This window comes from Periplaneta americana, chromosome 5 (assembly GCF_040183065.1).
Source record: "Periplaneta americana isolate PAMFEO1 chromosome 5, P.americana_PAMFEO1_priV1, whole genome shotgun sequence".
NCBI classification, from domain to species: Eukaryota; Metazoa; Arthropoda; class Insecta; order Blattodea; family Blattidae; genus Periplaneta; species Periplaneta americana.
In genome coordinates, this window is record NC_091121.1 from 124,648,900 (window position 1) to 124,661,719 (window position 12,820).

The 12,820-nt window shown below is 34.7% G+C and overlaps 1 protein-coding gene across 3 annotated transcripts in view; it reads right to left on the reverse strand.

Annotated features, from left to right (window-relative positions):
* The window catches only part of LOC138700152 (WD repeat-containing protein 20-like), a 276,921-nt gene that overhangs the window by 16,089 nt on the left and 248,012 nt on the right, over positions 1-12,820 (reverse strand). For all 3 annotated transcript variants that reach the window (XM_069826535.1, XM_069826534.1, XM_069826536.1), the window contains exon 6: positions 11,238-11,404. In XM_069826535.1, the coding sequence (XP_069682636.1) occupies positions 11,238-11,404 (167 nt within the window). The remainder of the gene's footprint in view (positions 1-11,237; positions 11,405-12,820) is intronic.

Genomic DNA, 12,820 nt, shown 5'->3' on the forward strand with positions numbered 1-12,820 from the left:
GTTAGCAGCATTTGTATAAACAGATGACAACTTGTAACAATGAATATAGCGACAATAAGACAAAACATTTTATCGTGATTATTAACACTAGCCTTATCTCATTCACTGTCAGGTTCAGCATCATTATCATTTGTCACAGATTCACATTCCTCTATGCGTCTATTATGCGAGGATTTTTTTTTAAATTTTAACGCGAAAAACTGGGGTGCGTCCATTATGCGCAGGTGTCCATTACGCGGGTAAATGTGGTATTTATGCGAGTGAACTTATTAGTGCCATTTAAGGGGATTCGACTTTTTTATGCAAGATATATGTAGTAATCATTCTTTTTCACAGAAAATGATATTCGCATAATGATTTATTGACTGACTATTGGAAAACTGTGACTTTTTCGCCTTGTTTCCTGACCTGTATGTGTTGTTATAGACATTTATCAACAACTTCGGTACCTTGATATGAAATTTCTATAGTTTATAGTTCTGTGTTGTGTCTGATATGTGTTGGAATATAGGTGTAACTATTGCGGTACAATAGAGTTTCACAAACTCGATCTAATATGGACTGAGAGGATGTTGAGTTACGAAAATGTCGAGTTTTACGGACTCATAGAAGGATTATATAAAACACATTATTTAAGGATACCTTATATTAAGAAACTGAAAGTTTTCGAAGGCAGCAATTCAAACCTGTCTCATCACAATTATAAATCTGATCTCTGGTAAGACCCTCTTCAATAAATTTATGAAAATTTTCTTTAAATTTGTAAACACTTTCCATGCTGGCAGAAATTTTTTCAACACAAACACTCAGTAGCTTGATTCCATAATGCTTCTACCACCTGTTGAGTCACCCAGTGCTAGCAGTAAATCTAGATTCGCCTTCTTCCTGAAATTCCTCATAAAATTTGCGAGATTTCTCCTACAATATGGGTCCTGTAATCGGTTCCATATTTTCTTTGCTGCCTACACCATAGATACAGCCACTCTCTGACTTTTTCGTATTCGCCTCCTTTCATATTTCTTCTTTCTCTTAAAGACTTGGTACATATTCTTTTGATGTACCAAGACTGGCCTCATGTCTTCACTTTCCAGTCAATTATTGTCGTCCGTCCATCTTCTAAGTCCACTGCAATTTTATTTACACTTTTCCCTTTATCCAGTTCTTTAACACATCCAGTTTCATTTCCATAGTCACATTGTTTTGTTTTCTCTTCTCCTCTTCCTCGATATTTTCACTGGTGAAACAATACAGCACTCAACTGAACACTTTCCCTCACAAAGATTCACTTAGAAATGGCAAGTCCAATTTAACTGCACATCATTCAGTCTTTACAATTCATTTTTCAGTGGAAAATCCGCCCCGGCAAAAATAGAAAGGAGTGCAGTGAGTGATGAGTAATTGACGTGAGCTGTCCCACCTTCAAAAGCTGCTACCTGGGGTAGATAGGAGTGTCCTCATACAAGCCAGAAATGTTATTATGTATTACAGTACAGAACGTTCCAAATATTACTACCTATAGTCATACTGCTTGGCCAGTGTAAGTAGAGAAATTAAATAAAAAAACATATCATGATTTATCTGCTATAAAAAAAAGAGAAGCTTCTGCAGATGTCGAGTTTCTGGGATTCTGAGCTGTGGAGACAGATTTATGATCCTGTGGGGTTGTGTTTGCTTGTAAAAGATTGTTGGTTTAGTTAGATACAAGATGTTGCTGAGTGGAGACCAGTTTTCGTCTTTCTTTAGAAGTAAATTCATAAAATTCTTGTAGTGCTGTGCTTAACCATATCATATATATGTCTCTTTTGCCAACCAACTCATTTTTAATTCTGCATAGTGATAAGACATAAATATCCAACACAACCAGAACAATGGAGATTATTTTTAGATGTTTCCACGCTGAGCCTTAAAACTGTATTACTTACTGCACAATGGAAACACTTTGCCTTCAGTTCCAATTGGTTATGCAGTCCATATGAAAGAGACATATCAAAATATGAGACATATTTTAAATTACATAAATTATGACAGATTTAAGTGTCAAATAGGTGGTGACTTAAAGCTGGTTGTGATTCTTCTTGATTTGCAACAAGGGTTTACAAAATATTGCTGTTTCCTATGTGAATGGGACAGGCGAACTAAGACTTTGCATTACAAAAGGAAAGACTGGCTTCTATGACAAACTTTGGAACCAGAAACGAAGAAAATAAAGCAGCAGCCATTGATTGAATCTAGAAAAATTTTTCTCCCTCTGTTACACATCAAACTGGGACTGATTAAAGATTTCGCAAAAGCATTGATAGACCAGCGTTCAGATATTTACACTCAAAATCTCCAAGGATAAGTACAGCTAAAATTAAAGAAAGAATTTTCATAGGACCTCAAGTTAGAGAACTCTTTTCAGATCAACATTTCGATAGACTTCTGACAAGAAAAGAACAGGCTGCTTGGGAATCTTTCAGAACAGTCACCTCAAATTTCCTAGGAACCATTGTGCACCAAACTATAGGGAAATAGTGAATAATATGTTGCTGACTTATCAAATGAGGTGGAATGTGTCACTGAAGATACGCTTTCTTCACTCTCATTTGGACTTGTTCCCTGAAAATTGTGGTGCAGTTTCTGATGAACATGGAGAGCACTTTCACCAGACAATTTCAACATTCGAAAGCCGATACCAGGGTAAATGGAGTACATTCATGTTAGCTGATTATTGCTGGTCAGTGAAAAGGGATGCTCCCGAGGTCCAGTATAGCAGAAAAGCTAAAAGGAGACGTCTGCAATAATAATTATTGAGGTAATCCCAGCCGAATATGTTTAGGAAAATACAAGTTTTTTCTATTGATTTCTTTCTCAAATTACAAGAAAACTATAGTCCCGTCGCTCTAATTTCCGGCAGCCAATCACATTGCAGATCGACTACATTTAAACGTGTGCGTCTTGTGATTTGCTGATTCATTTCTTAAGGCTCGATAAATACTTAATATAATCGTCCGCCATTTTAGCTCTTTCGTTGGCGTTCACAGAAAGCACACGAAGATGTCATTTGCCGCTCAATTATTTGCTGAATTACATTGCATTTGATTTATTATCATAGGAGCTACGACATGATAATGTTTAACAGTGTGGCAAATAGATTCCTCGTATGGTAGCTCGGCAACGTAAGAACAAAAATGGCGAACGATACTACCTACCTAGACTTTATAGAGTCTTCACTTTCTAAGACATAAGCAAAGAGGCGGAGTCACGCCGGAAATAACAGCGTCGGGACTATAGACCACATCTGACAATTTTATTGCCATATTCACATTCAGCATGAAAAAATACATTGAATTCCAGTGTTTTCGTTTCCGTAAGAGAAAAGAAGTTAACATTTGTTGTCCAGTGTAATTTACAGACCCTTACCTAGTGAAGCATAAGCAAATCTTTGATATTTACTACTACATGGAGGTTGCAACAGGAGAAGAGTCAACCGACATATTTCTTTAGATACTTGTAACGCAACATAGAGTTCTAATCAAATTTATTGTGGAAAATTTTTCTTAAATTCAAGAGGAATAGCCATACATATTAGTAAATCCCACCCAGATATTCATCGAGAACATCTCATTCGTAAACAACCCCAATGTTCAACTACCGTATGGAAGAACGACTTCAATAATCTAAGTAATAATTCCGAAAATCACTCTACTGCTACTATAGTCCTTCATCCTTCTACAAACAAAATCTTTCTACTTGGAAGGATAAATTTAGCGCTGAGTTATCTGACAATCTGTTTGACGGTGTGACACAGCAATTCCTGATTTTCTTATCTGAGGCAATTGATTATCTGCCCGGACCCAAACATCTAACCAGAAAATATAATTATGGGATGTGTAGCCGTTGTTATTATAGGCAGTTTAACGAAAGGAATGTTAAAAAACAAAAGGTGATGGTGGCAGATGCCACTCTACGAAAGTTGCAATCAATAATTGACTTGCTTCATGATTTACGTTGAACTGAATGAGGACAGTTTCACAACTACTGTCGTATTTCAGAAACAGATTTCGAAATATTAGGCTGCTGTGAAAATAGGCCCATAAAATTTTCTGCTCTATATACATCAACAGCTTCTTCAGTCTACTTCAGTTTCGAAATCCTGTTGGTTAAATTAAACTAACCACTGCATTCTGCTATAAACTGCAAACAAGCAGCAAACCCCACCATGAATACCAACTTTCTTTGATGTACCGACAAGCTATGGATCAGTTTGCCTTTGCTCCCTTGAAGCATTTTGCGAGAAGGTTATAACATGAGTTCATTCAAAGTTCCTTTTAATAGAATAAAATAGCTAACCACACATTCCTAAGTCAACAGTTAATATATGTTGAGAAGGGGCTTGGCCTGACTTAGCCTTTTTAAATCCCGAAAAACTCGACAATTTAAATGTTGGATCTTTCGTCTCCAGGTGAAAAATAAACAACTCCTCTATAAAATATGTTTAACTGAATCAGTATCTATGACAGATTTGAGCATTTTTACATCTTTGAAAATAATTCAGGAGCAAACGACTTATAACTTGTAATAAACTAATTATTCACTAATCATAACAGACCTGTATTTGAAAATATAATAGATTTAGGTGAATGATATTCATTTATAAAAAGTGCAGTGAAGCGCACGGGTATGGTTAATTATAAAATAAAATGTTGTAAATGAATGATTACAGCAGAACATCATATTAATTTTAAACAGAATGAGTCTCCCCTCAGATTAAACTCAAGGACTGCATGTATATCATTCCAGAGGCCAGCAGAATTAAAATTTTGTGTTAATACTCTTTATTTCAATTCTAGTAATGTTAATGATAATGTAAAAATCTATTATCTTTTACTATTTTGCTTTCCCATACCCCATTAGGTCCTACACGCTTCCGCTCAAACCTACCACTAGGGTTGCCAACCCTCCTGTATTTAGCCCTAATTTTTAAGTCTCTCGACTCCTGTATTTTTCTTCTCTTTGAGCATTTTTCTCCCTCATTCTTGCATAATGTAAAAATCTATTTTAAACATTTAATTTTTCCCAGTCCCCTAACTGCCCATTGTGCAACTCAAACCAAGAAATGGATTCGGAACACCTCAAAATCTGTGCTTCATTGGCTGGTCATGATAATATCTTTGAGTGCAAGAGGTCAAATGACTTTATTGTCAAACGCCTGGCATTAGAAAACAACAACAGCACATTTAATTTTTCCGTGATTGAAGGTGATATATATGATGGAGTATAGTGCTTGAAATTTGCGAAATTGAATTTGGACAGAATTTAAATTGAATTATGTTAGTTTTGTTACAATTTAATACAGTCAGGGACAAAAAAACCGGACACTTTAATATTTGCTGGTATTTTGCAAAACATTATCTTTTTATACAATATTATGGTAGCCATCTGTTGTTATGGAGACGTGTATACATTGTTGATTGTTTTTTGTTTTATAAACAAGCCATTACAACCAAATATTCCAATTTTGCTTTCGGAGTCTCAGCTATAACAATTTTGTCTCAACCATTTTGTGCTTCATTATCGTTATCATTCGTTATTTCTTTATTTTTACATTTTCTAAGTTTAAGTGGGGTTGTAACATTTGTCTTAAAACAAGATGCGACCTGAAGATGTGGCTCGAGCTGTAGCCCTTTACGATGATGGTCGCAGTGTACGTTACATTGCAAATGTTATGAATATGGCTAGAAGCACAACCCATGATGCCATAAAATGGTATAGAGAGACCCTAGACTATACCAGAAGACCAGGTTCGGGTCGTCCAAGAGCTACAAATCCAAATGAAGACAGGTATATAGTGTTGAGAGTTCTTAGGGAGCGTAACCTGCCAGCTACTAGTGTAGCCCAGCAATTTGTTAACATGCATGGACGCCTAATTTCGGCCAAAACAGTTAGAAGGAGGTTGAAAGCAAGTGGACTGATATCAAGTAGACCTGCAACTGGTCCCAGACTTCTCAGGATGCATCGAATTGAATGACTGCATTTTGCAAATGATCACAGGGATTGGAGAAATGGACAGTGGAGCTGTGTTCTGTTCACTGATGAGTCCCGTTTCAATCTGTGCTCACCTGATGGACGTAAAAGAGTTTGGAGAAGGAGGGGAGAACGATTTTCACAGTGTTGCATTTCCGAAAATGTGCCGTATGGAGGTGGTGGAGTGACGGTTTGGGCAGGAGTGTGTACGGATGCTCGTACAGAGTTAGTTTTTGTTGAAAATGGAAGACTAACAGCTGATAGGTATATAAATGAATGTTTGGCTGATCATGTTGTGCCATTTGGGCCAATCTGTAGGCGATAATTTTGTTTTAATGCATGATATTGCACGGCCGCATATTGCCCACGCGGTCGGAGATTATCTCCAAGAAGTGGGAATCCATGTTCTTCCATGGCCAGCAAGGAGTCCAGACATGAACCCAATTGAACACGTGTGAGACATGCTGGGACGGCGTGTTAAGAATAGATGACCGAGACCAGAATCGTTACAAGAGTTGAGGCGAGCACTTGGCGAAGAATGGGAACTTATTCCTCAAGAAGACATTGCTAACCAAATTGAAAGCATGCCAAGACATATGGATGCAGTTATTCAAGCCAGAGGGGGTAATACCCGTTACTAAAAAGAATTTTTAATGTTTAAGGCACCATAAAATGAAAAAAAAAAAAAAAAAACAGACCAAACGATGCCATAGTTATATGCCCGTTGTAATTTTTTGTAAATTTTCTCATCAGAGATTTTTTTTTTCAAATGTTATCGTATAAGGTGCTAAATGAAACATTATTTTGTTTAAATGGGTTTTGTTTCATTTTGAAATAATTGGCAACAAAATACAAGCAAATATAGAAGTGTCCGGTTTTTTTTGTTCCTGAGTGTACTAATTTATTGATTAAGAACAAGTCACGTATTTTGAAGAGAATTTCCTCTGTTGAATTTTGGAATGTGTCGGAGTTACTGGCTGTAATTACTATACTCCTGTCGTCTGCAAATAATATGGGATGACCTACATCTTTTATTGGGGAAGGGGGGCAAGATCATTTATGAACACTAGAAAAAGTAGGGGACCTAATCCTAATATTGATCCTTGAGGAATTCCATTATTAATAGTTCCTCCTCTCCAGGTAGATTTTATGGTTGTATTGATTTCGACTCTCTGTTTCCTATCTATGAGATATAAGTGAAACCAGTGGTGTGTAATACCTTTAATTCCATAATAATCTAATTTGTCTAGCAGAATTTTATGTTTTATACAGTCAAATGCTTTGAATAAATCACAGAAAATTCCTCCAACTTGTAATTTTTTATTAATTGTCTCCAGAATTTTGTCACAAACTAAATGTTGCATTTTCTGTGCTTTTATTTTTTCTAAATCCAACTGTTCTGGGACTAAAATGTTGTATCTTTCTAGGTGATGATATAATATTTTATACAATACTTTTCCAAAGATTTTGGAGAAGACTCGTAGAAGTGATGGGTCTAATTTTCTGGAGATATTGTTTCTCCCTTTTTGAAGATAGGAATAACCACTGAATATTTTAACCTCTCGGGGAATATACCATTGAACATTGAATAGTTACATAAATAACTTAGTGTGCCAGCTATAATATATGAATTCGCTTTTAATATTTTGCTTGTTATTTCATCATACCCTGAGGAGTTTTTTGACTTTAGATTTTTTATAATCGCAATTATTTCTTGTTTGTTTGTTGGAAATATTTGAATATTTTGGAATTTTGTCGGAAAATATAGTGTTAAAGAGTTTAAACTGTTAGTAACATTATCTTGGGGGATGTTGAGATTATCAGTTATTGCAGGAAAATATTTGTTAAATATATTTGCAATTTCATTTGGGTCTGACATTTTTGTATTGTTAGATATAAGGGTGTAATTTGTTACTTTACTTTTTACTTATGTTCCAAGCTGTTTTGATTTTATCGTCAGAGTTTTGTATTGTTGTATTATAGTGTAATTCTTTAGCTTTTTGGATTACTTTGTGTAATATTTTTGAATAAATTTTAGTCTTATTTTAAGTTTGTATCATTATTATTTCTGCTCTGTTTGTAGGCTATAATAATCTCTTCGTTTTGCATGAGAATTTAATACCTTGTGTAATCCATCTATTGTTGCATACCGTTTCATTTTTATACTTTACAGGAAAACTGGATTCAAAAATATTTAGAAATGTTTTATGAAACTCGTTGAATTTACTGTTTATATCATTTTGACTATATACTGATTCCCATGTTTCATTTTTAAGATTTATTTCAAAATTATTTAATGATTCCCCATTTATATTTCTGAATCTCACTTTAGCTGGTTTTTTTGGTGATGTGTTAATATTTATATTTAGGCTTTGAGCATCATGACCCAAAAGACCATTAATTATTGGGGTTGTTTGAGATATACCTGTTCTTTCTTTTCCGATAAATATGTTTCTGCTGCAGTAGCTGAATCCCCTTGTATTCTGGTCGGAAAGTTTACTGTGTAAATTAAATTGAAAGATGCTAGCAATGAATATTTCCTATTGCTTTCTGTTAGATAATCGATATTGATATCTCCACAAATAATACATTCACGTTTCAGTTTCTGTAAGTATTCCAGTGTCTTTTCCAATAAATGAATAAAATTTTCGTAGTTTCCAGATGGTGTTCTATATAGACATATTATAATGAAATTATATGTTTCATTTTCTCACACAGAGTGCTTTTTCTTATGAATGGATGTTGGAAACAGGAGCACAACACATCTAATCAAATCAGAATTGCAAATCACAGTCAACTGATTACATGAGTAGTTGATACTCATGTAAGGAATTTTTACAATTTGTTTGAAACTATTATGCGAGACAAAATGTCTAAAAATACTCATAATTTAAGTCCAACTGCCTAATTATACAGCTAATTGAATTATATAATTTGTCAATGTTCTATGTGAAATATTGTAGGTTGCTTAGTCTCCTGTATTTTCTTCAAAAACAGTTGGCAACACTACCTATCACTTAATATAATGTAACACAGTTGCATTTTGAACAAGCATACTGACACATCATTATACTCACATCAAGGGTGTGAAGCCTCCATATTTGTTTGTTTTTGTTGATGATGATTTCTATTGGCTACACATGACCTTTTTGTAAGGGAATATGAAGCCTCATACAATTTTCTGCAGCAAGTGAATAACATTATGAATATTTCCGAAGCACTACATAAGGAAAACCTCAAGGAAAAGGTTTCCTTTTCAGAAGATTTCTAGAAGATAACGACTGTGCATATGAGCCTAAGATATCAAACAACAGCAGTTACGATTCGAGAATCAAGTGAATCAGAACTATCAATATTAATATTGATGTTGAAATTCAGTGCAGCAACACGGGGGAGGGGGGAGAGGAAAACAATACATACATATATAAGTGTTCTGCCCATGGCCAGGTCTTTCACTACAAACCCAGCATTCTCCAATATTTCCTATTTTCTACTTTCCTCTAGCCTCCACACATGATCCACATATCTTAATGTCATCTATCATCGGATATCTTCTTCTGACTCGAACTCTTCTCCCGTTCACCATTCCTTCCAGTGCAGCATCCTTCAGTAGACAGTTTCTTCTCAGCCAGATTCCTTTTTCTCTTTATGATCAGTTTCAGCATCATTCTTTCCTCACCCACTCTTTCCAACACAACTTCATTTCTTATTCTGTCTGTCCACTTCACACACTCCATTCTTCTCCATATCCACATTTCAAATGCTTCTATATTTGTTTCTCTTCACTTTGTCATAATGTCCATTTTTCTGCCCCATATAATGCCAACTCCACACAAAGCATTTCACTAGTCTCTTCCTTAGTTCTTTTTCCAGAGATCTGCAGGAGATGCTTTTTCTATTAAAAGCTTCCTTTGCCATTGCTATCCTCCTTTCGACTTCCTGGCTGCAGCTCATGTTACTGCTTACAGTACACTCCAAATATTTTAAGCTGTTCACTTGCTCTACTGCCTCATTTAGAATTCGCAAATTTACCTTCTTATTTTTCTTCCTATGACCATCTAGTTTGCATTTATCTTCATCCCATACTGTCATTTACAGCTGTCATTTAGCTCCAGTAGCATATCCATTAATATAATTATATTTAAAAAAATTTCTGTGAAAATCGCAAAATATGTATAATTGAAGACCTCCCCGGAATAAGAATGTAAGAAACAAAATTATAATTCCTGTTTCAGGAGAAATGATAATAGTTTCAGGGGCATATTTCATTAGGCCTATATTTACTATCACAACCATTTGACTAAACAAGGATTCATGTTTATTCAGTCATAGAACGTAAAACTTTATCGGTCTTACTAATAAACCGTGTATAGTTTTTGTACGTGACTTAGGCAGCATTGAGACAGAAAACGTTACTAATAAACCATGCATAAGCGATGGATGTATAAACAATCTGTAACTATACAATGGGAATTGCTTTGCAGTACTTATATATACGAAACCCCTTGTTTAAGCGTTGTATATAGGGAAAAAATGGCTGCCCCTCTAACAGCTGTTCGTATCGACTGTCATTTTATGATGATGGATGCCTTGTAACCACAGAAGAACACACCAAAGAGCACAGAATAAGTAGAATATTATTGCTGTAGCTTGTACTCTTTGAAAAAAATATAGTGTGGTAATCGATCAGAGCCAGTTGTAATATCGATTCTTAAGACGGCACACTAGAGTGCTCTACCGGATGCAATAGGGAATCTCAGATATTCTATTACCTTTCGTAATGAAGTAATGACGAAACTATGACGTAGCTCTGCAACAGTTATACTGTTATACATGACGTATGTAGTGATTATTAGTAAGGAATTTACACACAACTTATAAACGAGCTACTCATTGTATAAGTATAAGAGAGTTAAACGTCTGTATATAGAGTTTTTATTAGTAAGGCCGTATGATTATAAGGAAATGCTTTAAAATTACTTTTTCCACCTACAACAGATATTTTAAGAATCTGGTCCTTTTTTTCCAGGGAGGTCTTCAATTGTAACGATATCTCAAAATATTATGCAATTATGAAACAATCCCATAATAAATAAAAAAAACTATAAAAATTACATTTTCTGCCTGGGGAATCACTGTTTAGTGCACATATTACAATATGCATACATTTTAATCTAATAGAAAAAAAGTTATTACATAACTATCCCAGCTCTAGTAATAACATAACTTACTGGTCTGTTGTTTTGCTTTCCGTGGTTTTGTAGTATGCTTGAAATCAAGCCTGTGCTGTTTGTTTTTGCGATAGCATGTTACTCCATATGAGCATTCAGGAAGGTCTTTATCATCATAATCTGAATCTCCAGGATGGCTGAAGTCAGTGCGATGTTGTTGGTTTCTCCTGAAACATACATATTATTAGGATACAGAATTCTGCTGTGGCTAGATTGCAGTATAGATAATAAATCTGTGTGTGAAAAGATTATCTCCGATTTTTTCGGTAATACTAATACATTCCAGTAATCTCTAAATTAAGTTTATAAAAAGTACCATATACAGCACGTCACATAAATGCAATAGTATAGTGTCATTCTTGAGCTATGCAATTCCTACAAATATACTGCATAGCAGTGGTGACAATCTCTGAGTAAGAAACATGTAGCATTCCTTTCGGTAATACTTCTATATAAAATATAAGTATTTTTGTCACATGTTTTTCAAATTAAGAAAGAAAGAAAGAAAGAAATGAAATCATTTTCTATGCAACCAAATTAGTTAACTTTCGTTTTTATTTCCGTATTGCACAAAGACAACATTCTTTATAATTCATAATTCCAGGAAGTGTGATATTTGATATTTAATTTATAATTCATATGGTTCAAGTAGGTAATTTATAATATTGTTCTATATTACGAAAATCAGTATTTAAAAGTGATATAAATATCAAAAGATTCACGATGGCTTCTGTGAAAATTCACTCAAGCATAATAGTGATTGTTAATCCATTAAGGAAGGGGAATCATACACTACTTAAACAGTTCTCTGCATGAAATAGGTAAAAATGTAGACCAAAATCACAATGAAAAGTAGAAATAATTTCTCCTATTATAATGCATGAGAAATTAGGTTGTGACTGATGTGTCCTCACACCTCCTCTTATTCACCATTGATCTCTAATAAATTGCTCAACACCTACATCTTCTTTTATGACTATCACTGTTTTCACTGTCTTCGGATTGAGGTAATTCAACTGATGTACATTATTACATCACTCAATAGTCAACAAAACAGAGCACAATTCACAGCACTCGAAATTGGGTAAGAATGTAGGCACACCATCTGATACAAACTGTGACAACACTGAGTGCTTGTTCCCTTACATCACCCGTAGATCATGAACTGTAATTGGGCAAGGTGATGCTGAGTTCCACATGTTCGCCCACGCAGTGTCAATCACAATCTTATGTCTCATGCACTGTAAATCGTTTATCTTGATACATATTACATTTTATTTGTCAATTTATTCTACATAATGAAAAAAGTTACAGAGAAAAATCATTACATTTATTAGAACTAAATCACCATTCTTGCTAAGTATATGACGAGAAAGCTGCTGGAAGCCTTCGAAATATGAAATCTTCGAGTAAATATGAATAAAACTTGAGTGTCTCTTGTGGAAGGTAGCAGAAGAGATATTATTCTACCTCAAGGAATAACTAAAGCAGTGAAACAGTTTAAATACTTAGGACAGTGTTTCCCAACAGGGGTTCTGCGAATACTGTTAAATCTTTCATGAACAGTCATAAAATCCAACCAT